The sequence below is a fragment of the Typopeltis vanoorti genome, chromosome 8 (genome assembly GCF_054136105.1).
Source record: "Typopeltis vanoorti isolate ZY-2024b chromosome 8, IOZ_Tvanoo_1.0, whole genome shotgun sequence".
Lineage (NCBI taxonomy): Eukaryota > Metazoa > Arthropoda > Arachnida > Uropygi > Thelyphonidae > Typopeltis > Typopeltis vanoorti.
The window spans coordinates 7,018,891-7,045,229 of record NC_143556.1 but is presented as its reverse complement, the minus strand read 5'-3'; the positions used below and the strand labels follow the sequence as shown (position 1 = coordinate 7,045,229).

Below are 26,339 nucleotides of genomic sequence, written 5' to 3'. Positions count from 1 at the left end.
GCAGAGACCTACCTCGCTAAGAGGGGAAGATAGTAGGTCTTGAACTGTGTTAGTTCCAGTGCAATGCGAGCTTCCCGAAAAACCTTATATAAAATTCAACTAGACAGAGTCTACTAATACGTCCGATCACGACTAACTTACGATCAATCAATCACTCCTCTTATTCAGCTTCACGCGTCAGGCGCTAAATTGTTTTTATATCGCTAGAGGGTATGTGATATAACCTAGTTTTGAACTGTTCATTTCGTATTCTTGCATTCTCGTATTAATTGTGAATATTGTATTTTTTAAATTAATAAAGTTATACCATTTGTTACAAAATGCCCGAAAGAACGTGTAATTTCAATGAAAAATTGAAGGATCTTTTTCCTATCATTTTCATACCAAAAAGCAGTGATTGTGATGATAGCTCAAGAGCGAAATGTAGTGTGTGCCACGTACAATACTTAAACAAGTGCCATGTTGAAGTATTGTCATCTGTGTTTAAATGTTGTTATTAGAATTCTATTTATTTGACGTATGTATAAACACTTATGTTATCTACATTAATAAATCAAATTCAAATTCAAATAAATATATAATTTTTTTATTTTAAAATACATAATGTTAACGAACAAAATTTATTTATCTTAACCCTTAATTCTACAAAATTTAGTGTGTCCCGGTTTTTGTTTTCAAAAAAATGGGATCCCTACAAAGTGGTGGTGGTAGTAGTAGTAGAAGTAGTAATAATTTCTGCATAACACAATTTAAACAGCAGCTTGGTATAAAAGTTTCTATAGCTAAATTCAGTGGCGGCCGGTGAAAATTTTAAGTGGGGGGTGCTGCATATACAAAAAAAAAAAAAAAAAAAAAAAAAAATCAGTAACGAATTTATTAATAAATAACTTTACATATTAAAAATTGCTTTATTAAAAATATTTCATCATCAGCAAGAACAGACACCAATAATAAAAGTTTCGTATCAATAGTAATGACAAGCGCAGCAAACGAATATCAGCGTTAGAATACGTGACACCTCCAACGAGTCCGAAGACTCATCGCGGGAGGACACCTACTGTACAACTCTCCGTCTCCACTACTACACCGAACCTCTACTACCAATCACCTACATCAACGCCATCTACTGCCCACAACCACCACCACAGCTAGTATTTTTGTCTGTAAATTGCGTGTGTTCTAAAGGGCCGATTTGTCTGTATGCGGGATGAAAAACCCGAGTTTCCGGGAGAAAAAACCCTGCTACCTCCGATTGAGAGGCTAACTCACCTTCATTTGAAAAAGTCCACATAAAGATTCCTCCCGTCATGACGAGAATCGAACTTAGGCCTTTTCTAATCGAAGGGCGCAACATACCGTCGTTCTTCCAATTGCGCTACCGAGGCGCTTAAATGTTTGAAGATTGCCAATAGCAGTGCGGATAGATAGATAGCAGTGCATTTGTTTCATGTAACGATAATTGAAAAAATATAATTCTTTTCATATTTTCAACAGTGACACTCGTCATAATTCAGCCTTGTATCTATAATAAATAAATAATTATATATTATTTTAACAAAATAAAATAATATTGACGAAAAATAGTTCATCACGCACATGCACCAATAATAAATGTTTCATATCTCACAGAAATAACGTGCGTAGGGAAACTAAAAACACACTGCCTGGGCAGTGTCTGAATGACATAACGTACAATGACAAGCGCAAACGAATATCGGCGTTAGATCGCAGTGCATTTGTTTCGTAATCTAAAGCGTTAATCGAACAATTCCAATTATTAACTATTCAATCAATGTCAAAACATAAGCTGCAACCTTTAACATGTTGGATTGCATTTATATAATGTTGTAAGCATCGTTATTATTTATAAACACAAACAAAATTAAAAATTTCATCTTTTCCCTTGGGGGAAAAGATGAAAAATAAAATATGTGTGAAAAATAAAAAATGAAATATGGGTGCTACAGTGTCGCAGTGCTTATGTACGGGATGCCACTGGCTAAATTTTACGTAAATATATCCTCATTACCAGCAAAGGTTGGTCGATTGGTAGAGCCTTTGCTACTAATGGCTCACGCAAAAAGTTATGCAAGTTTGAGCGTGGTTAGTTGGAAGGGTATCAATCGTTCGATACTGTTGGCACACCCTCCCTCGATGAGTCTTTGGACTCCCTGGAGGTGTCACATAATAATGATAATAATAATAATAATAATAATAATAATAATTTCTATATTAAGAATCTGGAAATGAGAACATGCTAATAGTATTCCTGTATAATCAAGTAAATTTTTTATAAACTTACAGATAGCAGTATGATGCTGGAATCCATTCTGGAGATTTCGGTTTACATTCAAGACCACGTGGTGTGACTTTTAGCATCAGTCCCTCAACCGAGAAATCTGGTTTAATAAAATAATTGCTTGGGTCAGTACAATAAGTGGATCCTACTATACAGAAAGAGAGAGAGAGAGAGAGAGCACAGAACTAGTATCATCATTATAATTATTATTATCATAGACAACTTCTACTATAGAACACTCATAAGAAGCACAGGAATAGTTTGTTATAGTTTGGTAATTAAGGTTTGATTGGTACTTTTCAGTAGTTTGTTATAGCAAGTGATTTTATTATAATGGTAATTCCTATACTGCACGTCTACTCTTTATGATTATTATTAAAAATAATAAAACAAGCATAAAATCATTAGGATGCCATTAATTTTTATGTGAACGTTTTTAATCTCAAACAGGGATAACAAGGCTTACCTACAAGAAACTCGGGGTTTTCACTGTGAATACAAAAAAAATAAAAAATAAATGGTCAGAGAACACTAACAATTAACACACAAAAATACTATTAGTATATGGCAGATGGCAATCTGTGGATGATGGATTATGCTGTTTAGTGTGAGATAGATTACAGTGTGGATGATGGATTATGCTGTTTAGTGTGAGATAGATTACAGTGTGGATGTTGGGTTCTGTAGTGTACAGTGCCCTGCTGCAATGATTCCCTGGAATCCATAGAGGTGTCACATAATCTCATCTCATCTTCCTTTTATCCTCTTTTACCTTGCGGTGTGGAGGGTTCATTAATCATCGGACCTCAAACCGTTCACAGGATAAGGTGGTCAGCCTTACACCCCGGTGTATCCTATGTCTGTAGTGTTGAGTTCTCAAGGCCGTTTTGCCTGCTTTGTGGAATGAAAAACCACTGGATAAACCGAGAAAAAACCCTACTGTCCACGCCCAAGACCGGATAACTTGGCTATGGCTGAGAAATAACCTTCAGCTCCTCACGTCTCCGACGGGAATGGAACCTAGGACACTCCTTCCCCAGGCATATGGTTGCGAAGTGCAGAGCCACTAGGCTAACCGTGCGGATGTGGCACATAATGACACAAGATCATGCTTGCATGAATGTGCCCAACAATACAATGACATCCAGAATGCCATGAAATGTCAGCATAATCTCTGACTTGGTAAATTCAGACTTGGTTCATTTATAACTGTTTTTCTCTTGTAATGTACCGGGTGATTATAAAATAACGTCACGTGTTCAGAGCCCTCTAGCAAGTAATGTATTGGACAAAACACACCAATATTCGATGGTTCCTTGAGCTGAGGAAACAGCCAGAAATCGCACGGTGCGAGACCAGGACTGTATGGTGGATGTGGTAGGATGTCTATGTTGTTCTTCTGCAAAACGTCCACTACACAACCAGCAATATGTGGCCTTGCATTATTGTGGTGCAATAAGAAGCCATTCTTCAGCAATGGACGCTTCCTTTTGTACAATTGTCCGTAAAACATCCGCATATTATGAGCCGTTTATAGTATTCCCGGGTTCTACAGCGTGTTGGTAAACAATGCCTTCGTATTCAAAAAAACATTATGGTCATAACTTTACCAGTCGATTTTACGGTTTTTGTTTTCTTGGGGGTAGGCGAAGACGGATGCATCCATTCACTGCTTTGTTGTTTCATTGTAGGGTCATAGTGATACAACCAAACTTCATCTGCTGTAATGATGCGTTTTAAGAAGTTGTCGCCTTCTTGTTCCAGTCTTTCTTTCACTTAACACTAAAACATTGAAGCTTAAATAAACTATGATCAACATAGAGAGTCTCTATTCATAATTGACATTAAAACGTTGTGCTTGTATTTAAAGCTGGTCTTTCGTTTGTTGTATTGTTGGGAAAGTGCGTGCTAGTAGTATCTCGTGAACGCCAGAACATGATTACAGCTGAATGATTATCTGGGAGGTTGTAGCTCAAGTTATTATTTAGTTATTTTTTTAGTCATTCAATTCTTTTTTAATACATATATATATATATATATAAAATAAAAAAAATAAATTATTTATAAATTACAACATAAATAAACATTCTTTCTTATAGATTTTTTATCTTTAACAGTGATGTCCTATTTTTTATTATTAAAGTTGTTATTTTAGATTTAGGATCCTGGATTTTCTACAGTCCTGTTTATAGTTGTTCTTAGAGAGGAAGGATTCGTCCCACGAATCCTTCCATATGTATAGGATTTTTAGACCATCATTATTGTTTAGATTGGGGTGGTTGATAACGATTTCACAAGCTTCCTTAAATTTGCGTTCACACCATGTTTTGGTGTGATGTAGACAACTAGTGCTTTTCCAGTCAATTCTATGTAAGGTGTTCAGGGCATGATCAGAAAGGCCAGCTTCACCATAATTATTATATTTGATGTGTCGTTTATGTTCTTTTTGTCTGATCGGAATTGTGCGTCCTGTTTCTCCAATGTGTGGTATGTTGCAAGTGCAGAAAATACGGTATACTGCAGGGTGGGCCAGCGGAGTGAGTGGGTCTCTGGATGAGTTGAATAAGCTTTTTAATTTTGCAGGAGGTTTAAAGGTGGCTTTGAGGTTGTATTTTTGTAGTACTCTGTTTATTTTGTCTGATGTCCCTTTAATGTAGGGAATAGTTATAGTTTTACTGTAATCTGGTTTGTCTTTGTTTTTAATTGTGGTCTTGTAGAGAATTTTGTTAATAGTGTTTTGGCTGTATCCATTTTTTTGAAAAATATTGCTGATCACTTTAAATTCGTTTTTCAGTGATTGTTCATTGGAGCAGATCCTCAGAGCCCTGTTTTTTAGGGTGTTGATAACACCTAGTTTTTGTGTTGGGTGGTGGTAGTAGTTTATGTGTAAATATTGGCCAGTATGTGTCGGTTTCTGGTAAACAGTGAAGGAAAGATTGCCCGAGGGAAGACGTGTGACAAGTGTATCTAGAAACGGCAGTGTGTTATGTTTTTCAATATTTTAGTTGTGAACTGTATACGTTTGTGTTGCTTGTTTAGGTGGCTAAGGAATGTGTTTAGTGTCTGGTGGCCATGAGACCAGATCGCGAAAACATCATCAACATATCTAAGCCAGACTGGGTTTTAAAGGGAAAGAACCTAGAGCAAGTTGTTCAAAATGTCCCATGTAAAAGGTAGCAATCGGTGGGGGGGGGATATTGGCGAGCCCATGGCTGTGTCTTCATTTTGTAGGTAGATAGAAAGCGTTTTGAAATACAAAATAACCAGAACGTAATACATGCGCAAAGAGCGCAGTGATATCTGAAGGAAATTTGTTCTGTAAAAGAAGAATTGTGTCATTGATCGGGACATTCGTAAAGAGGACAGAGACGTCAAAACTGACTAATAGATCATCTTTTTCTAATGTAATGTCTTTGATGATGTTTATGATGTGTTGTGTATTTTTGATATAGGAGGGGGAATGACCTACCAGCTCCTTGAGTGTAGCCGCTAACTTTTTGGCTAAGTAATAAGTCGGGTTATCAATCCCTTCGACTATAGGCCTTAGCGGTGTGTTTTCTTTGTGAATTTTCGGTAGCGCGTAAATTCTCGGGGAAAGAGCGCGTAGTGTTGAAATAGTTTTTTGACCGTATCTTCGGATCATGTGGTAATTGACTTAAGTAGATTCTCTGTTTTCTTTTTTATTCTATAAGTTGGGTTATAGTTAACTAATTGATATATGTTATTGTCCGAGACCAGCAGATTGATTTTTTCCACATACATGGTTCGGTTTAAGATAACGGTGGCATTTCCTTTATATGCTCTGGTTATTAAGATGTTCTGATTTGACTTTAGTGATTTTATCGCTGTTAATTCGTGTTGAGTTAGGTTGCTTGTTATTGTTTTGTTATGATTTAAAATGTTGGCGGTTTCTAAACGTATTTTTTCTGCTATGTTATTTGGGATGAATCTTAGGCCTCTTTCAATATTACAAATAAATTCAAGTTTGTTTATCGATTTGGTGCTATGGCATAATTTAAACCTTTGTTAATATCGAGATTTCGTCTTTGTTTGAAGCGTGGTTGAGGTTCACTATATTACTGTTACCTGTAGGTGATTGGTGACTCCTGTTGTTTCTTGCTTCTGGTTGGTTGTTATAGTTGATTGTGCAGAAATTTGAATATGGCGGCTGGTTCTTTCGATCTTTTACTCTTTGGAATTTGAAAATTAGATTTTCTTTCTTCGTTTAGTGGATGTGGTTCCTGTGTTGTCAGTAATCTTTTCCAGGATCATCCAGATATCTGTGTTTACATATCTTGAGAGTTCCGTTTTTTTCCTTTTATTGGTTTTGTGTAGCGGCTAAGTTCTTTCTGTAAGCTTGGATTTGTTCTCTGAGAAGTGCTTTCTCCATGCGGAAGTATATTCGTTGTGCTTTTGCTGAGGTGAATTTCCTTTTTGGCCTGATGCAATTCGGAATGATATTGCTGTCCCTACACCGTTTTAAAAGGACATCACTGTTACTTAGAAATAGGACATGACTGTTACTGGAAGGAAAATCATCTGTAAGCAAACATTTTATTCATGTAATCATAAATGAAATCTAGCTTGATGGGTTTTTTTTCCACTAGAGGTCATGCCAGTGAGTAGCATGTGATCAAATCATTGTTTCTCTAGCTTACGGTTTGAAATGTTACACAACTTGTCTTGCATATTTATGTATGCTCCAGATGATGATCTTGATATGGAGATCGAAACGTCGGGATAATAAAAAGAGTTATATTAACACGGTTGTAGAATTCATAATTTTAGAACTGAATGCTGATCACCGTGTGACACTAAAAGAAAGGATCGAAATGTGGAAGTATCAACGCTTTATAAAGGGAAATAATAACCTCTTTATCTCTGGATGTCAGTGTATTCCTCAACAACCAAGTAATCCTATGTGCAATCTTGTACACCAATGTGTCCCCTGAACTTCATCTCCCTATCTACAAACACCCCTAAGTCTCTAGCCTCATCAATCTCTTGGAGTACTGTTCCATCAATGTAGTACATAGATGGTAATCTTTTAATCCCAAAATGCATAACTTTACACTTTTCCACATTGAACTGACATACATTACCTTTTGCCCATTCTACCAGCTTATTTAAATCCTCCTGCAAACTTTCAACATCAACTTGATTTTTTATTGCGCTACCCAACTTTGCATCATCAGCAAACAACTGAATATCTCCCTTCAAGCCATTTCCTATATCATTTATATACAAATTAAACAATAGCGGCCCAAGCACAGAGCCCTGAGGCACACCACCGGTCACCATCCTCATCCTGGACTCTGCTCCTCCATACACCACCTTCTGGTATCTTTCCCTGAGCCATTCTCCTATCCATATCACCAATTTAGTATCCATTCCCATCTGCTCCAATTTGCATAACAGTTTTCCATGGGATATCCTGTCAAAGGCCTTAACAAAATCCAGAAGTACTACTGTGTAGCCAGTTCCTTTGTCCAACTCAGATGTCATTCTATTATAAAAAGTTAATAGATTGCTAAGGCAGGATCTACCATTAACAAAACCATGTTGGCCTCTATAGAGTATCATTTCCTGATCCACCCATTCTTGAATTTTGTCTTTAACCAACTTTTCCAATACTTTTACCACTACTCCTGAGATGGTGATTGGTCTGTAATTAACTACCGTAGTTTTAGAGCCACCTTTATGCAAAGGAACCATTTTACCTAACTTCCACTCCCTAGGGACCATGCTTGAGTTCAAACTTACCATATTTTTCGGACCATAAGACGCACCTTTTTACATAGGAAAATCGACTGAAAATTGGTGTGCGTCTTATGGTACAAAGGTAACATTAAAATACGAATCTTTGCACTGTACCGAAGCTGTTAGTGAAGTTCATTTACTGGCGCAATATGTTAATAAAATTAGTAAATACGCCACTGAAGGTAGGTACCTATGTTATCTCTCGCTGCATGTGGGTGAATCACCGATTTATAGCGTCAATAGTCATTAGTGTGTAAACATGTGCGCTTTTGTACGGTTCATTTGAATTATTTTTTATAAGGCGTTAACATTTTTAGCTTAAAATTAGAAAAAAATTATTGTAAAACAAAAAAGACTTTCATATAACGTGAGTTATAAATTAAGTGTGATAAATTATGCAAAACAATATGGAAACAGAGCAGCAGAAATACATTTTGGTCCACTACCAACAGAAAAAATGGTTCGTGAGTGGAGAAAACAAGAGGAACAATTAAAACTGCTATGTAAACACTGGAAAACATTCTGTTCGCACCTAGAAAAATGGCCAGAATTAGAAGTACAAATGAAAAATTGGGTAACAAATCATTGAAACATGGGAATATCTGTTTCTACGAAAATGATAATTTTTGAAGCGAAACGATGGGCAACTGCTAATGGAATTTTAAATTTTACGGGATCACCGTCTTGGTACTTTAGATTTATGAAAAGACATGGGTTATGCATGCGTACAAAAACCACTCCAGCCCAAAAAATGCCGGCTGACTATGAAATTCTAAAATTATAGAATTCCATAGATTTATCATATCAGCGAGAAGGAAATTTAACTTTGAGCTTAATCAAATTGCGAACATGGATGAAGTGCCTCTAACTTTTGATGTTCCTTCAAATCGGACAGTAGATTCAAAAGGCACCAAATCAATAGTGATCAAAACAACAGGTCACGAAAAACCTCACTACACTGTAGTTTTACTTATTGCGCGGATGGAACAAACTACCCCCCCATGTTAATCTTCAAGAGAAAAACGTTATCGAGAGATGAAATTCCTCGTGGCATTATTATCCACGTTCAAGATAAAGGCTGGATGGATGAAACAGGAATGAAATTATGGATACAAAAGATATGGGCAAAACATCCAGGTAAGTTGTTTAAAAAGCCTGTGATGTTAGTGTGGGACACTTCAGAGCGCATTAAACAGAATCAACAAAGAAGCTTCTAAAAGAAATGAATACAGAATTAGCTATCATTCCTGGAGGCCTTACAAGTCAATTACAACCCTTGAATGGATCTATTAATGAATCATTGAACAATGTTATGCTGGAAGAGTGGAACAAATGGATGGCAAAGCCAAATCACGATATTACAGCAACAGAACGTATGAAACGGCCAAGAATTTCAGAAGTATGTACCTGGGTGAAAAATTCATGAGAAGCTGTGAAAGAAGAGACAATTATAAAGTCATTTAAGAAATGCGGGATAAGTAATGCGATTGATGGCATTACATTACCGAAGATGACGCAGTTTTTGAAAGGAGTGACAACAATAGTTCAGACGAAAATAATACGAACGGTGACATTAACGAGACGAGTGATAGTACCGAGAGTGAAGATGCACAGAATATTGCTAATACAAATGATTGTAACAATAAATAAAAATTAAGTAAGAATTTGTAAATATCTTTATATAATAAAATATTGTTTTCTAAAAATCGTATCATAAATTTGGGATGCCTCTTATCATCTAAAAAATTACGGTAAGTTAAATATCCAAGTAAGAGGGGTTGACAATTCCTTTTGCACATTCACGCAACACCCGACCTGATATTCCATCTAAACGTACAACAGTGTTTGCATTTAAATTTTGCAATATATTAAATACCTCTGATTTCTTAACTTCAATTCTCACATTAGTTATTGCTACAGATACAGAGATATCCTCACTTGGGTGATAGACTTTTGAAAAGTGATCACTCAGTAACTCGACTATTACATCTGATTTTGTCACCTCAATACCATCAGCACCCACTAAAGTTATCCTTCCGAAGTCATTCTTCCTTTTACTTACCACATAGCCGAAGAACTCTTTGGGATTACCCTTGATCTCATTGGCTAAGGTCTTCTCATAATCTGATTTAGCTTTTCTTACTATGCTGGTAACCTTCCTAGCTTGAGCCTTGGACTGCTCATGGGGGTACTGATCGCATTTCTCCTTGTACATTCTCCATAACATTTTCTTTTTTTGCAGATCAATCTTGATACTACTGCTCATCCATCTAATGCCTACCTTGTTTGTCTTCCTGACCATGGGGACACAATCTGATATTGCTTTCCTCAGATACCTGCTGATCTGATTTTATCCTATGCACTGCTAACATCTTTCCCCTGCAATATGTTCAGCCATGGGAAGGCTGCAAGCTCACCCCGAAGCTTGTTATAATTGCCTAACCTGTAGTTCCGTATATACCCCTTCTTAGCAGAAAAATCCACAGATTTTGCAACCTCCTAAGTCAATACCACATGATCGCTTTCACCAATTGGAGGTAACGAGGACACCTTACTTATGCATATAACCTCTGAACCAATAACCAGGTCCAACATTCTCACACCACGCATCCCTTCAGTTATGTGCTGTTTCAAGTAATTATCTCGTAGAAGATGTATGAACTCCATTTCCTTTTTTGCTACGTGATATTTCCTCCTACCAATTGATATCATCATAATTAATATCCCCATAATAATCACTAAACCTTCACTCATTGCACTAATTTGATGATGATTGAATTCAACCCCTTTACCCCCTGGCCTATAGCAGCATCCAACTGTATAAATTTGGTTGCATTGGTCACTATTTCACACCAGACCGCCTCAAATGAAACCCCATTCACATGTCTATTATCTTGATATACTACTTTCTTTGGCTGCAACACATCAGCTATCATCAACTGTACTCTTCCCCCCTGTTCTATCGTCTCTAACCTCCCTGAAAATACTGTACCCACCACATTCAATTCCAGTGACCACATCTGCTGACAGCCAAGTTTCACTAACCTACAACTTTTGGTGAGATTGCACTGACTAATGCCAAAAATTCTTCTCTCCTATTTCGAATGCTTCTTGCCTTGATATACAAAAATTGCAGATTCCCTCTAGTTCTTGTACCGGCTTTAGAACTTATATACAGGTCACTAATTTCAGTAGTCCCATGCCGATTTTTATCCCCTTTCTTCTGCAATTTATTCTGCGAATAAGGATCAATAAATATACAATCACCGTTAAAGTTTCTCTCTTACACTCAACCTCTTCAATATTAGTTTCCCTGCCCAATTACTTCAACTTGTTCAGAAAGCAGTAACTTCTTCAATTGCTCATGCCCTTCCGTGTTCTGATGCAGCCCATCTCTAGCATACAACTGTCTTTTTCCTTCAAACATACTCCAGACGTCTTTTTCGCACATTCTTGCAATCATATCATTCATTATCATCGCTCGTCTACTTAACTTGTAATTGTCAAAACGAGGCAGCACACATGTAAAAATTCGATGTTATATAAAAATCCGATGTTGCCAAAATAAATTATCTAAAACATCGACTTTTTATAGTAGGAATTCACTTAAATGTTCTTGTACAAATGTATATTTTATTTCTCTATGTAAAGCTATCTGTATAAAGAGCAAAATCTGCCCAAAGGGAATTAACTCGCTCATTGTTTACGAAGGGATATAGAAGTATTGAAACCAAGAGCATCGCCAGAAATTCGGCATGTCTTTTCAAAATTGTTTACACGTTCCATCGCAGGTGACCTTCAAGGTCAATATTGAAAGGGGGCGGAGCGAATCAAAAGGAAAAGCCCGTGGGCAGGATTAAAAAGATAAAGGGAGAAAGTAAGATTGTCGGCGAATATTTCAGAAACATTATCCAGGGTTCTAACAATTACTAGCACGACTCGCACGGGGACGTTAATGATCCCAAAAACTTAATCCAGGGTACAAGGAATCTGGTGTTTAAAAGGTTTGGTTCTGAGATGAGGAGGGCTTCCTTTCTCTTCATCCTCTGTGATCCATCCACGAGAGGCTAAGATCGAGAGGTGCCATAAGTTCCGGTGGGGAAGACAGAGAGACCTGTCCGCCAATAGCCACTCCAGTTACACCTGAAGATATCTGGAGGCGATAATTTAAGGAGAAATCTTGCCATATTGGTGTTGAAGTAGAGTAAGTGCACGACCCAACCTATGCAGAAATCCTTCGCCAGGCAGTTCAAGATGCCGGAAAGCCTACCCTATATCCCGCCAGCTGTTGCGACCATTCATCGGTGCCCTGTATCGCTTCGAGGAGAATTCCATAACACGGAATAGAGGAGAGAAAGCCACTCCAGTTACACCTGAAGATATCTGGAGGCGATAATTTAAGGAGAAATCTTGCCATATTGGTGTTGAAGTAGAGTAAGTGCACGACCCAACCTATGCAGAAATCCTTCGCCAGGCAGTTCAAGATGCCGGAAAGCCTACCCTATATCCCGCCAGCTGTTGCGACCATTCATCGGTGCCCTGTATCGCTTCGAGGAGAATTCCATAACACGGAATAGAGGAGAGAACCCCTCCCCCCCTCAAGCGCCGTAATAAAGAAAAACGGACGGAAGATACATGCAGGATTGGAAGAAACCCATGTGAGTCTAGCTATACATTAATTGTTTGTGAATTAAGAAAGAATTCCCTATTGAACTGTTAAATTGTCTACTTTAAGGAGATAGTATTTAGAGTATTAACATTTCTTGTAAATGTGTGTAATCGCCAATTAGGGAAGCATGAGCGCAGTTAATTTACCTCGGAGAAAATATTGAGCTATTGAAATTTCTTTGATTAATTATATGTGTACTTATGATTGAATTTTATGATAGAGTATGTTCCTGCTATCATATCATTGGAATGTTTGAAACTCAGTGAGGTGGATTGTATAAATAGAATTGCCTAGATTATGATTAAGTGTTTGAAAGGAATGAGATTCTGAGAGATATATTTGTATACATGTATGTTGTATTTTGATTGATGCTAAATTAGGAATGTCAAGCGCGCCTACCGAATTCATGTTATGTGTATAACTTCCTGATAGTTGTAATATAAAGTATGCTTGTTGAAGGTCTAAGTGCGAAAGAATATACAGTAGTGGAAACCAAGTTGAGTGATTGAGAGAGACTAAGAATTACCTTTCATAAATGAATCTTGTGATTTCATGTGATATGTACAATTATTAGACCAGAAATTAAACTTATTGTTATTGTTGATAAAAATAGTTGTCCGATTCAATCTTTTGCAATGCACTGATCCTAAAAACACTATTCTGACGTGATAGCATAACCCTACTAATCATTGGGGTTTAAGATAAAAAGCGAGTAATTTTTGCCATGACTGCAAACCTTGGTTAAGGTAGGATAAAAGTGATTATTTGATCTACTAGGGTATGAAAGCTTTCTTTTGCCTATATGGGAATTTCAGAGGTGCAGTCTTCAAACAAATAAATACCTGGAGATCCCAGGCATGAGAAAAAATACTTAAGGTAGAATAAGAAAGAAAATACAAAAAAATATTAAGATAAAGAAATATTGTTGATAAGATAAAAGATATATAGAAGATAATTAAAGAAAAACCACCTGTTTACACACACACACACACACACGCACGCACGCACGCACACACACTATCCTCCCATTGAGACTTTTCCTCTTCACAGTATCTAACAATATTCTTAAATCTTTTGCTACCCGATTTATACCACCACTCAGGTCATTTGTACCCACCATACTTATCATCTTGTCTACATCATGCCCTCTCTTTATTGCTAAAGCTACTGTTTCTATTGTCCCACCAGCCAAGCACTCCTCAGGCATATTGCTCTCCATACCCTTAATCATAGAATTACAATATATCTTACCTTCATTCAAGTCCACACAAGTGTCACTCATGGACGCATTTTCTACGTTATTCAGCATGACTCTCCCAGTTTCATTACTCAACGCCCTTTTACTTCCCCCCCCCCACTCTCAGTGAAACCTAAATTAAAATCTGGACAGGGGATATTGTAATTAAAGAAGAACTGATGCTGAAAAAATAAAATATTAATCCTGGTGCTTGCATATTCTGCAGAAATTCATACAGAATAACGTGGTCTCAACCAATTCTGTTAGATCTTCACAAAATTATGTTATATTATATTATTCTAATTATGTTTCTTAATGACATCATCTGCAACAGGTAATGTTTAAATGACGTAAACCAACACAAATTTCTGAAGCTGCATTATATAACCAGTTATATAATGCATACGACACATTGCTAAAATTGTGAGGACAACACAAAGAATTCTGGGAATGATGTGGAGGACACAGACTTGTAGAAGTAAGGAGATTCTTGTTCCATTGTATATATTATATTATTTATAGTTATATTATATAATATATAATATTATATTATAGGTATCTTATATTATAGTTATATATTATATTATCTTGCATTATATATTATTGTATTATATTATATTATATGTGGAGAAGCTGGTTCGGAACTAGGATCCAGAATTAGGTTGACAACAATGGTATTATCTTTGATGGACAGTATGGATTAGCTAAAGGGAGGCCATGTTTTAATAATCTACTTATTACAATAAAGTGAGAGCTTCCTTGGACAGAGAAAAGCGATACCTAATAGTATACTTGGATTTTGCAAAGGCTTTTGATAGTTTATCGTATAATAAGTTGATAGTCAAACTAGAGCAGATGGGGATGAATATTAGATTAGTGCATTGGAGACTGGCTATCTGAAGGGAAGCAGCAAGTTGTTATGGGAGAGCAATATCCCGGAAGAAGAAGAAAGTCACAAGTAGTGTACCTCAGGGGTCTGTTTTAAGGCCATTACTGTTTAACTTGTATATTAATGATATTGGCAAAGATTTGGATGGAGATATTCAGTTGTATGCAGATGATGTTTGGAAGAACTATAAAGAGTAAAGATGTTGTGGCCTTACAAGAAAATTAAATAAATAAATTGGAATGGGTATGTGAGTTCAATGTTGCAAAATGTAAGCTTTTAAAATTTGGGAAACAAAGATGGGATGTGGAATTTATGCTTGGTGGGGATATATTGTTGGAGGTGGAGGAAATAAGAGATCTTGGGGTGATAGTGAATAAGGATCTGAAATTTAGGAGACACAAAGAAATCTGGGAATGATGTGGGGAGACACAGACTTGTAGAAGTAAGGGGATTCTTGTCGCATTGCATAGGGCTTTGATTAGACCACACAAAGACTATACACAGATTTGGTCACCTGGTTTTCCCCTGTTGGAGAGGGTCCAGAGGTGACTGACTAAGGTAGTATCTAATCTCTGGAATGTCGAATTTGAGGAAATGCCGAGAAGATGCAATTTACACAGTCTAGTGGATAGGAGGAAGAGGTTTGACATGATAGAGACCTACAAGTTAGTAACAGGTTATTATAGGATCAATGTTGGAGAGATTTTACAGAAAACGGTGGGAGATCAGGGGAGAACCAGAGGTCATCCCTGGAAGGTGTGAGCAGGGGAGTGAGAAGCAGGTTTTTTGCATGCAGAGTTGTGAATGATTGGAATGCCTTGCCTGAGAGTGTGGTGTCGGTAGAGAATTTGAGTATGTTTAAGGTGCAGTATGATGAGCTGTGTGTATGACAAATCACCTCCTAGATGAGTCTTTGACTCCATGGTGTCTTGAGATAATAATAATAATTATCAAAAAAATCTGCTTACGCCATTTTATTCCCGTATAGGGAGTATGCAAGGCGTTTTAGCCCTATATAACTTTTGGAGACTGAGTGGGCAGTTCAATCTCCACTTGTACCCAATCAGAGATGGCTGGCCTAAGGCTATCACCGATTAAGCAGCAAGCAGAGAAGAGATGGCTCAATAAGTGCAGCCATCTCATGTTCCCTAACCCTAACACAATATATTTAATGTCTGAAATAGTGTGGGTTCTTTGGTCCATTTTCTTGTGTTTACAGGACAAAAAACTTCAGTTTCCGGGGGGAAAAAACCAGCTTGCCCGTGCCAGAGAACGACTAACTCGGGAACCAGTCGAAAAAGGCTTATAAAAAGTTCCTCTAGTCGCGACTAGATTTGAAACTAAGTTTTCCTTCGTGTGGCCAAGGGCTGTGGTGTGCAAACGCCACACATTCAGTGAGCTACACAGGCTCTTAATAATAATTATATATATATTATTATTATTATTATTATTATTATTATTATTATTATTATTATTATTATTATTATTATTATTATTATTATTACATGACACCTCCAAGGACTTATCACGGGAAGGCACAACACTCTACTCCACTGCACACATCTCTCCATATCCCCTACTAAAATTCTCCACCTATACACAATTACTTACTAACCAATCGCAGCGGTGTGTTTTGATTGTAAATTGCATATGATCTCACGGCCTATTTGCCTATAAGCATGATAAAAAAACCTATTTACCAGGTGAAAAAACCCTGCAACTCCAGTATGAGCTCGACTAACTGATTTTCTATTCAAAAAGACTAGATATAAAGATTCCTCTCGTCAAGGGGAGAATCGAAACCAGGTATTTTCCAATCGAAGGGCAGAGTGTTCAGTCGTTCTTCCAATTCTTATACTGACGCCCATAATTCTGATAATTTGTTCTGTGTATTTAATTTAAAGAGATGAATGTGCTGAGTTTATTGCTGAATTTTAACAGAAAATAATCTTTTCTTCAACTGGTTCCCGAATTAGTCGATTTCTGGCTCGGGCAACTGGATTTTTGCTCCCGAAAAACCAAGGTTTTTCATCCCGTAAACTCAAGAACATTTGTCCATAGAATCTGGACTATTTCAGACAGTAATGTGTTGTGTTAGAATTAAGGACCGCACGGTATCGACACTTGCGTGCCGTCTCTTCGTGATATCTTTATAATTCTTTATAATTATATTATAAAAACACGACTAGTTTCAGCTTAACAGCCTTCATCAGCTGAGATTATAAAAAAAAGAAAAACGAAAAAACACTAAAACACTGAAGCTGAAGCTTAAATAAACTATGAATATCATAGAGAGTCTCTGTACATAATTGACACTAAATCGTTGCGGTTGTATTTAAAGCTGTACTTTCGTTAGTTGTATTGTTGGGAACGTACGTGCTAGTAGCGTCTCGTGAACGCCAGTACATGACTACAGCTGAATGACTATCTGGGAGCTTGTAGCTCAAGTTATTATTCAGATGAACAGGATTGAAGATGATTTCTCTAGATTCCACGATTTTTCTCTCTAGTTCATCATTGCACCGGAAGATGTTAGTAGATTTTTCCCAGCAGACTTTGTGACTTTGGTTTTCATCATTAGGATTAGCCGAGAAAATTATATGACTAGATAATACACTGGCTCGCTGACTCTTGTAAGTAATGTCCCTTATGTGTTCTTCCATACGCAATTCGACAGATTTGTCTGTCTGCCCAAAATAAGGAATATCACAATCACACAATATTTTGTATACACCAGGGTATTTGAGTTGATGATGACAAGGTTTTGGGTGGCTTATTAAGAAATGAATCTTTGGAAGTGAAGTGAACAAGGTTCTGATATTGTATTTTCTTAGAACTTTTGCTAATTTATGTGAAACTGTACTTATGTAAGGAATAGATATATTGCCTTTGAATATATTTGTTTCTTCTGAGCGATGTCTAGGAGGATTAAGAAGGAATTTTTCAATAATTCTCTTGGAATATCCATTAACTTCGAAAGCAGTTTTCAGATGGTTTATTTCTGTAAGAAGTTCATTTGGGTCATCCAGAAGAGAACGGGCGCTATGTCCCAAGGTGGAAATTATTCCAATCATATGAGGAGGGAAGTATTGAGACTGACTATGCAGATATCTGTTGGTATGTGTGGGCTTGCTATATATCGATATTTTGAGTTTACCAGCACAGCTAGTCTGTTTGGCATCAAGAAAAGGCAAGGAATTATCGGTTTCAAGCTCGGCAGTAAACTTAATACTTTGATGTCGGCTATTGAGATGTTCGAGGAAAACCATAAGGGAATCATGTCCATGGCTCCAAATAATGAAGACATCATCTACATAGCGTTTCCAAACTTTAGGTGGTAAAATAAAGGAAGAGATAGCTTTGTATTCAAAATCCTCTAAGTAAATATTTGCGAGTACAGGGGATAAAGGATTACCCATAGCCAGTCCATGATTTTGTTTGTATATATTATCTTGAAATTTGAAGTAACAGGCCCTGATGTAATGTGTAAGCAAGGCTAACATTTTTTTGGATAACTTGTCTTTGAGTAATGTTAGGACTTCAATTGTTGGGACATTCGTGAACAAAGAAGTTATGTCCAAACTAGCCATGATGTCATCTTCATTAACAGTAATATCCTTGATGTATGTAACAAATTCTGTAGTGTTCTTGATAAAGGATGGTGACTTGCCTGAAAAACGTTTTAGGTATTTGGCAAGATATTTTGAAAGGTTGTACGTCGGAGAATTGATACCTTCTACAATTGGGCGTAATGGGTGTTTTCTTTATGGATTTTAGAAACACCATATATGCGAGGAATTAACGGATGGAGAGAGCGTAGAGATAAGCGAACGTTTCGGGATAATTCAGTTGTCGTTTTTAATAAGTTGTTTGTACGATTTTGAAGTTCACGAGTTGAATCTCTCTCGAGTATTGAGTAGGTATCATTATGTTGTCATCCATTCATTCATCATACGTATCAAGGATATAGGCCTAGTATGGCCTGTTCCGGCCTTAGAAGTCATCGTTGAATCGTTTAAGAGGACGCCCTGGTTTTCTTTTTCCTAATGGTTTGTACTTTAAGGCTTGTTTTGGTAATCTTTCTGTTTTCATTCTTTGAACGTGTTCCATCCATCTATGTTTATATTTTTTAATTTTTTCAATTACTGGTTCTTGGTTTAATTCTTTCATAATATCTTCGTTTCTTTTGTGATCAAATAGGGTATACTTTGCAGTTTTTCTCATAAACTTCATTTCTGCAGTTGTTAATCTTAGTTTGTCTTTTTGTTTTATTGTCCAGATTTCGCTTCCATACATTAAGACCGGTAGGTCTAATGTATTGTTTACTTATAGCCTGGTTTGTTTTTGAACTAGGTTTGGTTTAAATATAGAGTTAATTACTCCTGTTATTTTTAAATATTTTGCAATTTTTATGTTTATATCTTTTTCATTTTCATAAGTGATCATACATCCTAGGTAGTTAAATGAATTCACCTGCTCTAAGATCTTGTTATCTAATACTATTTTAGTTCTTGCTGGATCTTGTCCTTTAAAGGCCATAGGTTTTGATTTTTCCGTTGACATTATCATACCATAATCTTTGGATATTTCGTTTAGATCTAAAATAGCTTTCTGTAATTTATCTTCAGAATTTGTAATTATTATTTGGTCGTCTGCAAACAGGAGAGTGTTTAAGTTAACTGTAGGTGAAAGTTTAATTCCTTGATGTAAATTTTTACTCCATTTTATTATTATTTCATTTAACTAGATATCAAAAAGAGTTGCTGAGAGGGGACATCCCTGTCGGACCCCTTGGTTTATCTCTCTTGTATATAATAGCTCATGATTTAATCTTATTTGTATTTGATTATTTTCATATATATACTTGTGACAGCTTTTAGGATATTATTTGGTATTTATCTTTCTTTTAATATGTTAAATAATATGTTTCTTTTAACTTTGTCAAATGCTTTTTCAAAGTCAATAAATGCAATATGTGTTTCTAAATTATATTCTCTTCTTTTCTCTATTATTAATTTTAGGCAGAAGGCTGGGTCTATACATGATCGTCCTTTTCTAAATCCATTTTGTACCTCTAGAATAAAGTTTTCGGAATATTTCATTAGTTTGTTATTTAAGATTCTGCTGTATATTTTGTAACATGCATTTAGTATACTGATACCTCTATAGTTTTTAGGGTCATCTCTGTTACCTTTCTTAAAGATAGGAATCACAATTGCTTTTTCCATTCTATTGGGGGATACCAGTTGAGTAAATTTTATTTAAAAAGAATAAGAGTCTTCCTTTGAATCTTGTTCCTGCGTATTTATATAGTTCTGAACCTAGCTTATCTTCTCCAGGTGATTTTCCGTTTCTTGTTTCTTTCAGGCTGATTTCTAATTCTTCTTCAGTTATTTCCTTTTCATTTTCGTTAATTGTTTGCCAGTTGTCTTTTTTAAAATATTTCTCTGTCCCCAGTTCTGTGTAGTAATTTAGAAATTCTTCTAATTTCAATTCAGTGTTCAATTTTATGTTTTCTTTGGTATCTGCATTTAGGTGTTTCAAAATCTTATATACATTGGGTCTTATTTTATATAAATCATGTTCTAAATTAGAAACAAATTTATTCCATGATTCTCTATGTCTTTTTCTGACTTCTCTTTTAGCTATGGCTCTTATTCTTTTATATTCTATTTCATCTTCTAATCTTTTACTGCTTAACCATTTGTGATAGGCTTCTTTTTTCTTTTTGATTATTTCTTTGATTGTATCATCCCAGATCTTCAGTTTTTTTCTTTTATTGAATTTTTTGGTCTTTCCTAAGCTTTCATTTGCTGCTGCATTTAGTATCGTTTTTATATTAAGCCATTCTATTTCTATTTCTTCATTTTGTTTTATTTTATCTAGATATTGGTTAATTCTTTGTTCATATAGCCATTGTACATTTGTGTCATTCAATAGTCTAGTTTTATAAACAAATGTTTCAATTTTTCTTTCTGTTCTTGTTACTTGTAGCGATTTAGGTTGTAATCTTAATTTTATTTTAACAAGGACGTGGTCACTGCTTATTTCATATCCTCTGTGAACTCTAACATCTAGGGAAAATTTTGATGTCTTTTCATTTAATATGAAGTAATCTAATATTGATTTCCATCCTCTTGCTGCCCGAGTATATTTATGTATGTCTTTATATTTATAGAAGGAAGTCATTATTTTTAGGTTATTATAAACTACAAAGTCAATCAATTATTTGCCATTTCTGTTTAGAGTGTATTCTCCATGTATTCCTATATTATTATTAATTTTCGTGTTTCCAATTCTTGCATTTAAGTCTCCTGCTAAAATTATGTAATCATTTTTATTTATTTTATTATGTATGTTTTGTAGCTGATTATAAAAATCAATATTATCCTGTTCTCTTCCTTCTTCTGGGGCATATAAACCAATTATTGTTAAATAGCCTCTATCTATTTTTTATTCTAGCTTCTATTATTCTTTCATTCCATAATTTATAATGTTTTAACTGTTTTGAAAGGGAGTTATGAATCCAAATCATGATTCCTGCTTGTGCTCTTTGGTCTCTGTCGACTCCACTGTATATCACATTAAAATTTTCAGTTCTCATAGTTCCCTTTAATTTCTTTTTTGATTCAGTGATTACTGCTATTTTAAAATTTCTTTCATTTAATAACTGGTCTAATTCTATTTCTTTATATGCTGTTCCTCTTACATTCCACTTTGCTATGTGTATTATATTTTGTCGTTTCCATTTTCGTTTTCCCTTTTCCATTCCAGGGTCGTTTCCCATAGATTCAATCCGATTATCTTTTTCTGTCAGCTTACAAGTATGGTTATGTTCTCCATGTCAGGGGACTAGCCTGACGATGGAATAGTTCAGTGGTAGGGCTGCTACCTTAAGGCTTCTGAACTCGCCTTCTTCGGAATTTAAACCCATAGGAGGAATAGGGTATATTGAAGGGGAAAGGGTAGATCATAGAAGAAATATAGTAAGGTTTATAGAGAGGACATAGTTGTAAGGCCAGAAATGAAAAGACCCCATGGCCCTCGAGTACTCTAATAGCACAAGCGTCATAAAGTAAGAAGCGTTGGCTGATAAGGCCTTATAGGACAGATTAAAGTAAGTGGGTCTTCCTCAAAGTAGAAGAAGGAGAGGATAGATCCAGCTAGCGGTCCATGGGAGTGCCGCTTCCCTTACAATCAAGATGATTGCCCCTTATGGCCCTGTTGGTCCACGAGTCCTTATTCAGTATATTCGGACCACCCCACCATATATACACACACACACACACACATAGGGGAGCCCACCATATACACATGGTGGGCTCCCCTATCCGCCACCCAGGGGACGCGCTCTCTAGGGGTTACAGGGTCCCCTGAGATCATTATGTTGTAATTCAAGCATTTTATTCTGGTAATCTTGAGAGTTGAGGATGACTGTTGCATTGCGTTTATCCGCAGGAAGGATTATTATATCTATGTTATTTTTTAAACTTTTAATAGCTTTGTGTTCTGTTGAAGTAATGTTATCTGCAGGTGGTTTTGCGTTATTGATAATAAAGATTGATTCAATACGTAGATTTTGCATCTTGTGGAGGGAGAAAAGAAGTAGCTTTTTCTATTTTTGTAAGTAGTGTCTCCTTTGGTACTAATTTGGGGGAAGGAATAAAGTTTAGACCTTTACTAAGGATGCTTTTTTCTACATCTGAAAGTATATAAGAAGATTTATTGATAACAACTTTGTCAATATTGATGTGCGGTTTTCAGAAGTTCCTATTATTTTGTATTATTTTATATATTTATTATTTTTATTATTATTATTATATATATATATATATAATAATAATAATAAAAATATATATATATATAGTTTATATATTTAACTGTGTGTGTGTGTGTATATACATGTGTGTGTATATATATATATATATATATACACACACATGATTAAATTGTGTCAGATACCAACATATACATGATTTGAAGTCATATGCAGTATACGCCACTGGGAGAACTCCCAAAATTAGAGTCGGTTTCAGCCCTATCTAATTTTTGGAGACTAAGTGTGCAGTTCAATCTTTACTGGTAGGGAATCAGAGATAGCTGGCCCAAGCATAGCACTAATTTAAGCAGTCAGCAGTGAAGAGATGGTTGTCATCTTGTGGTTCCTAACCCTAAAACAAGATTTTTAATGTCTGAAATAGTGTGGGTTCTACGGTCGATTTTCTTGAGTTTATAGGATGAAAAAAAAACGAATTCAGTGAAATTCTGCTTACCCCGTGCCATAGATTGCCTTAGTCGGGAACAGTTCGAAAAAAGTTGTCAGAAATGATTCCACTAGCCTGCAGGCTAACTAGAATCGAATTTGAGTCTTTCTGGCAGTCTAGTGCTATCAGAAATGCTATGTCGGATGAAATACCATTTCCAGTGAGCTACATAGGCCTCTTCCTTCTGATAATGTCATAATTTGTGTTGTGATATGATTACATGTTATCATATGATTTCTTGTAATAATATTAGTTCTATGGTCGAATTTTTGAGTAGTAAACGTTTAGTTTTCAGGAGAAAAAAACAAGTTTTCCATGTCAGACATTGACTAATTTGGAAATCATATAAGAAAAATTCAAAAAACGTTCCTCTGGTATATCCTAACACATTGGTGGAACTGTAATCCAGGAGATTGATGAGGCCAGGGACTTGGGAGTGTTGGTGGATAGGGAGATGAAGTTTAGGGGGGCACATTGCAAAAGTGGTTAATCAAGTCATCAACTCACTTGGTTGTCGAAAAATACTTTGACGAGCAGAGACAAGCAAGTTATTGTTCCTCTGTACTGAGCCTTGATAAGACCTCATCTCGACTAATGTGCCCAGATTTGGTCACCTAGGTTTCTTCTTGATGGGGAAGAGTTGGCGAGGATTCAGAGGCGAGTGACCAAGATGATAGCAGGTCTATGGAATAAACCTTATGAGAACGGGTTGAAGATTTGTGGGTTGCAGAAATTGGTTGATAGGCAGAAAAGGGGAGATATAATTGAGACATTCAAATTGCTAAAAGGTTTCTATAGGATAAATTCAGAGGATATTTTTGAGATCAGGACTGGTGGTGGGAGAACTAGAGGACATCTATGGAAGCTGGGCAAGAGTGTGGTTAGCAAGGGTGTTAGAGCTTGGTTCTTTACTTTTAGAGTGGAATAAACTGCCAGAGTCTGTTGTGGATGATATGACAGTGAGTGAGTTCAAGGCATGGTATGATAGATACTGTGAGAATGTCATATAGTTGTGTGGACATGATGTTTAGGGCCTCCCTCGATCAGTGTAAGGACTCATTGGATTCTCTCGTAATAATAATAATAATAATAATAATAATAATAATAATATCGAATAGTCAGGCCTCTGTAGCTGAGTACAAGTGGCACTTGCATCCTATGAGAGATGCTCTCCTAAAGAAAGATTTAAGTTCTATTTTAGTTGCTGACTAGTGGAGGCTTTTCTAAGCCTTTCTTCGAACAGTTCCCGTGTTAGTCGATCTCTGTAACAGGCAAATGGTATTTCATCCATTTGCCTGTTACATTTCCCGAAAATCGGGTCTGTAAACTCAAGAAAATCGACCCTAGAACATCACTATTTCAGATAATAATATATCGTTTAGGATGACGTTCCAGCTATCTCTGTTGCCTACCAGTGGAGATTAAACTGCTTACTGAGTCTACAAAAGATGGAGATAAAACAGACTCCCTATAAAGGAATAAAAGGTGTCAGCTGATTTATTTATTTTGATCGAAAATGGTCTTTTTTGAACAGCCTGACGCTGTAGTTGTAGATACAAAAACGTAGTTTCACAGTTTTAATTTTATGATTAAACTGTACGATTAAATTTAGATGGCATCTAAACAAAATGCACTTCTTTCTTCAGTAAGAACCAGCTTTTATTGTAATGTGCAGAAGGTATTTTAAACTTGTGTAGTTATATTAGCATACAGAAATGTTTATTTAATTTGCTCTCTGTCTTAGTATTCTGGAAACTTTCTTAGTGATAAAAAAAACGTGAAACGATAAAGAAAAATGATATCAAAATATATTTTCCCTACCCATGACTTCAGAGATGTTATTACTGACGTATTGTAAAAAAGAGAGGGTTAGGGATTAGGTGCATGCTACATATTACGGAGTTCTCCCAGTGACGGATACTGCATACGACTTCAAAACTCGTATATCTGACATATATGTAATCATGTGAACTGCTTGGCATTACAGACCGACAACATCCAGGTTCTCGAGTATGATAAATTCATTTTCTCATAAGGAAGGAAACAAGAATCCTCATTAAAATCGCCTTGAGTGTGCGTGCGTGTGTGTGTGTGTGTGTGTGTGTGTGTGTGTGTGTGTGTGGTGCATGTGATCCAGCATTCAGAAAACTTGGACTGTATAATTATTACGCATGCCCGCACACACGACAAAAATAAATAGTGTTAGAAACACGAGATAGCAAAAATTATCTGTATTATTATTATTTTGTGACACCACCAAGGAGTCCAAAGACTCGTCGAGGGAAAGTGTGCCAACAGCATCGAACGACGATTGAAGCGCTTTCAACTACTAACCACGCTCAAACTTGCTTAACTTTTTGCGTGACCCATTAGTAGCAGAGGCTCCACCAATCATCATTACCTTCTATTGATTATTCTGAAGGGAGCAAAGGGGTAGCACCTACTAATTTTCAAACATTTTAATAAATATATTTTATTAAAAGGTATTAGAAGATATTGTTTAGGCCAAACTTATAAAAATATTCATAACTTACCCAAAAGATTCAGAATTGCAAACAGATCATTCTGAGCATCTTTATCTAAGCAGGAGTCTGGAATGCAGATTCCAGTTTTAATTCCAATGGATTTGGAATCATGCTGAAAAACAGAATAAAAAGTGGACTAGTTTTAAGTTTTAGTTTATTTAATTTCTTTTTTTCATATACAAAATAAGTATTGTAAATAAGTATTCATAATAGAAACTAATACTTGAGATATTTTGTTATGTAACTCCAACTTACAAATATAAAGGGTAGTACCGTGGTAAGCTAAGAGATTATTCTTTTAAGTTAAGGGGGTAATCAATCCCCACTACGTCGCTGAAAAAAACAGCCTCTTGGCTCTTTATTGTACATTATTATTTTTTTTATTTTTTAAGTAATCTGGAAAGCTTGATCTAGAAGAGAACTTTTCCAAGACACTTCAGATCTCCAAAAAGCAGGGTGGCAGTGATTGACTCACAAACATTATTATATAAGGGGGTTCTCTGGGGCCCTCAAGCTAGGTTTCTGTTGCTTTGCTGGTTGGTATAGGATATATAGTACACACCTTCTGTCCAAAAAGAAACCAAACTTTTCGAAAATAGAAGAAACTAACGGTGCCTCCTGTTGTATCATTTTGTTGTCGAAAGCGGCAACCTTCATTAGTGTTGTGTCAACTGTTTATGCCATTTGTTTCATTTG

General features: G+C 36.0%; 1 protein-coding gene across 2 annotated transcripts in view; it reads right to left on the bottom strand.

The window, feature by feature from the left end:
- Positions 1–26,339, bottom strand: part of LOC150103705 (nose resistant to fluoxetine protein 6-like) — a 206,824-nt gene that overhangs the window by 169,320 nt on the left and 11,165 nt on the right. For both annotated transcript variants that reach the window (XM_090396506.1, XM_090396507.1), the window contains exons 3-4: positions 25,653–25,755; positions 2,303–2,399 (exon numbers count right to left, since the gene is read on the bottom strand). In XM_090396506.1, coding sequence (XP_090252632.1) covers positions 2,303–2,399; positions 25,653–25,755 — 200 coding nt within the window. The remainder of the gene's footprint in view (positions 1–2,302; positions 2,400–25,652; positions 25,756–26,339) is intronic.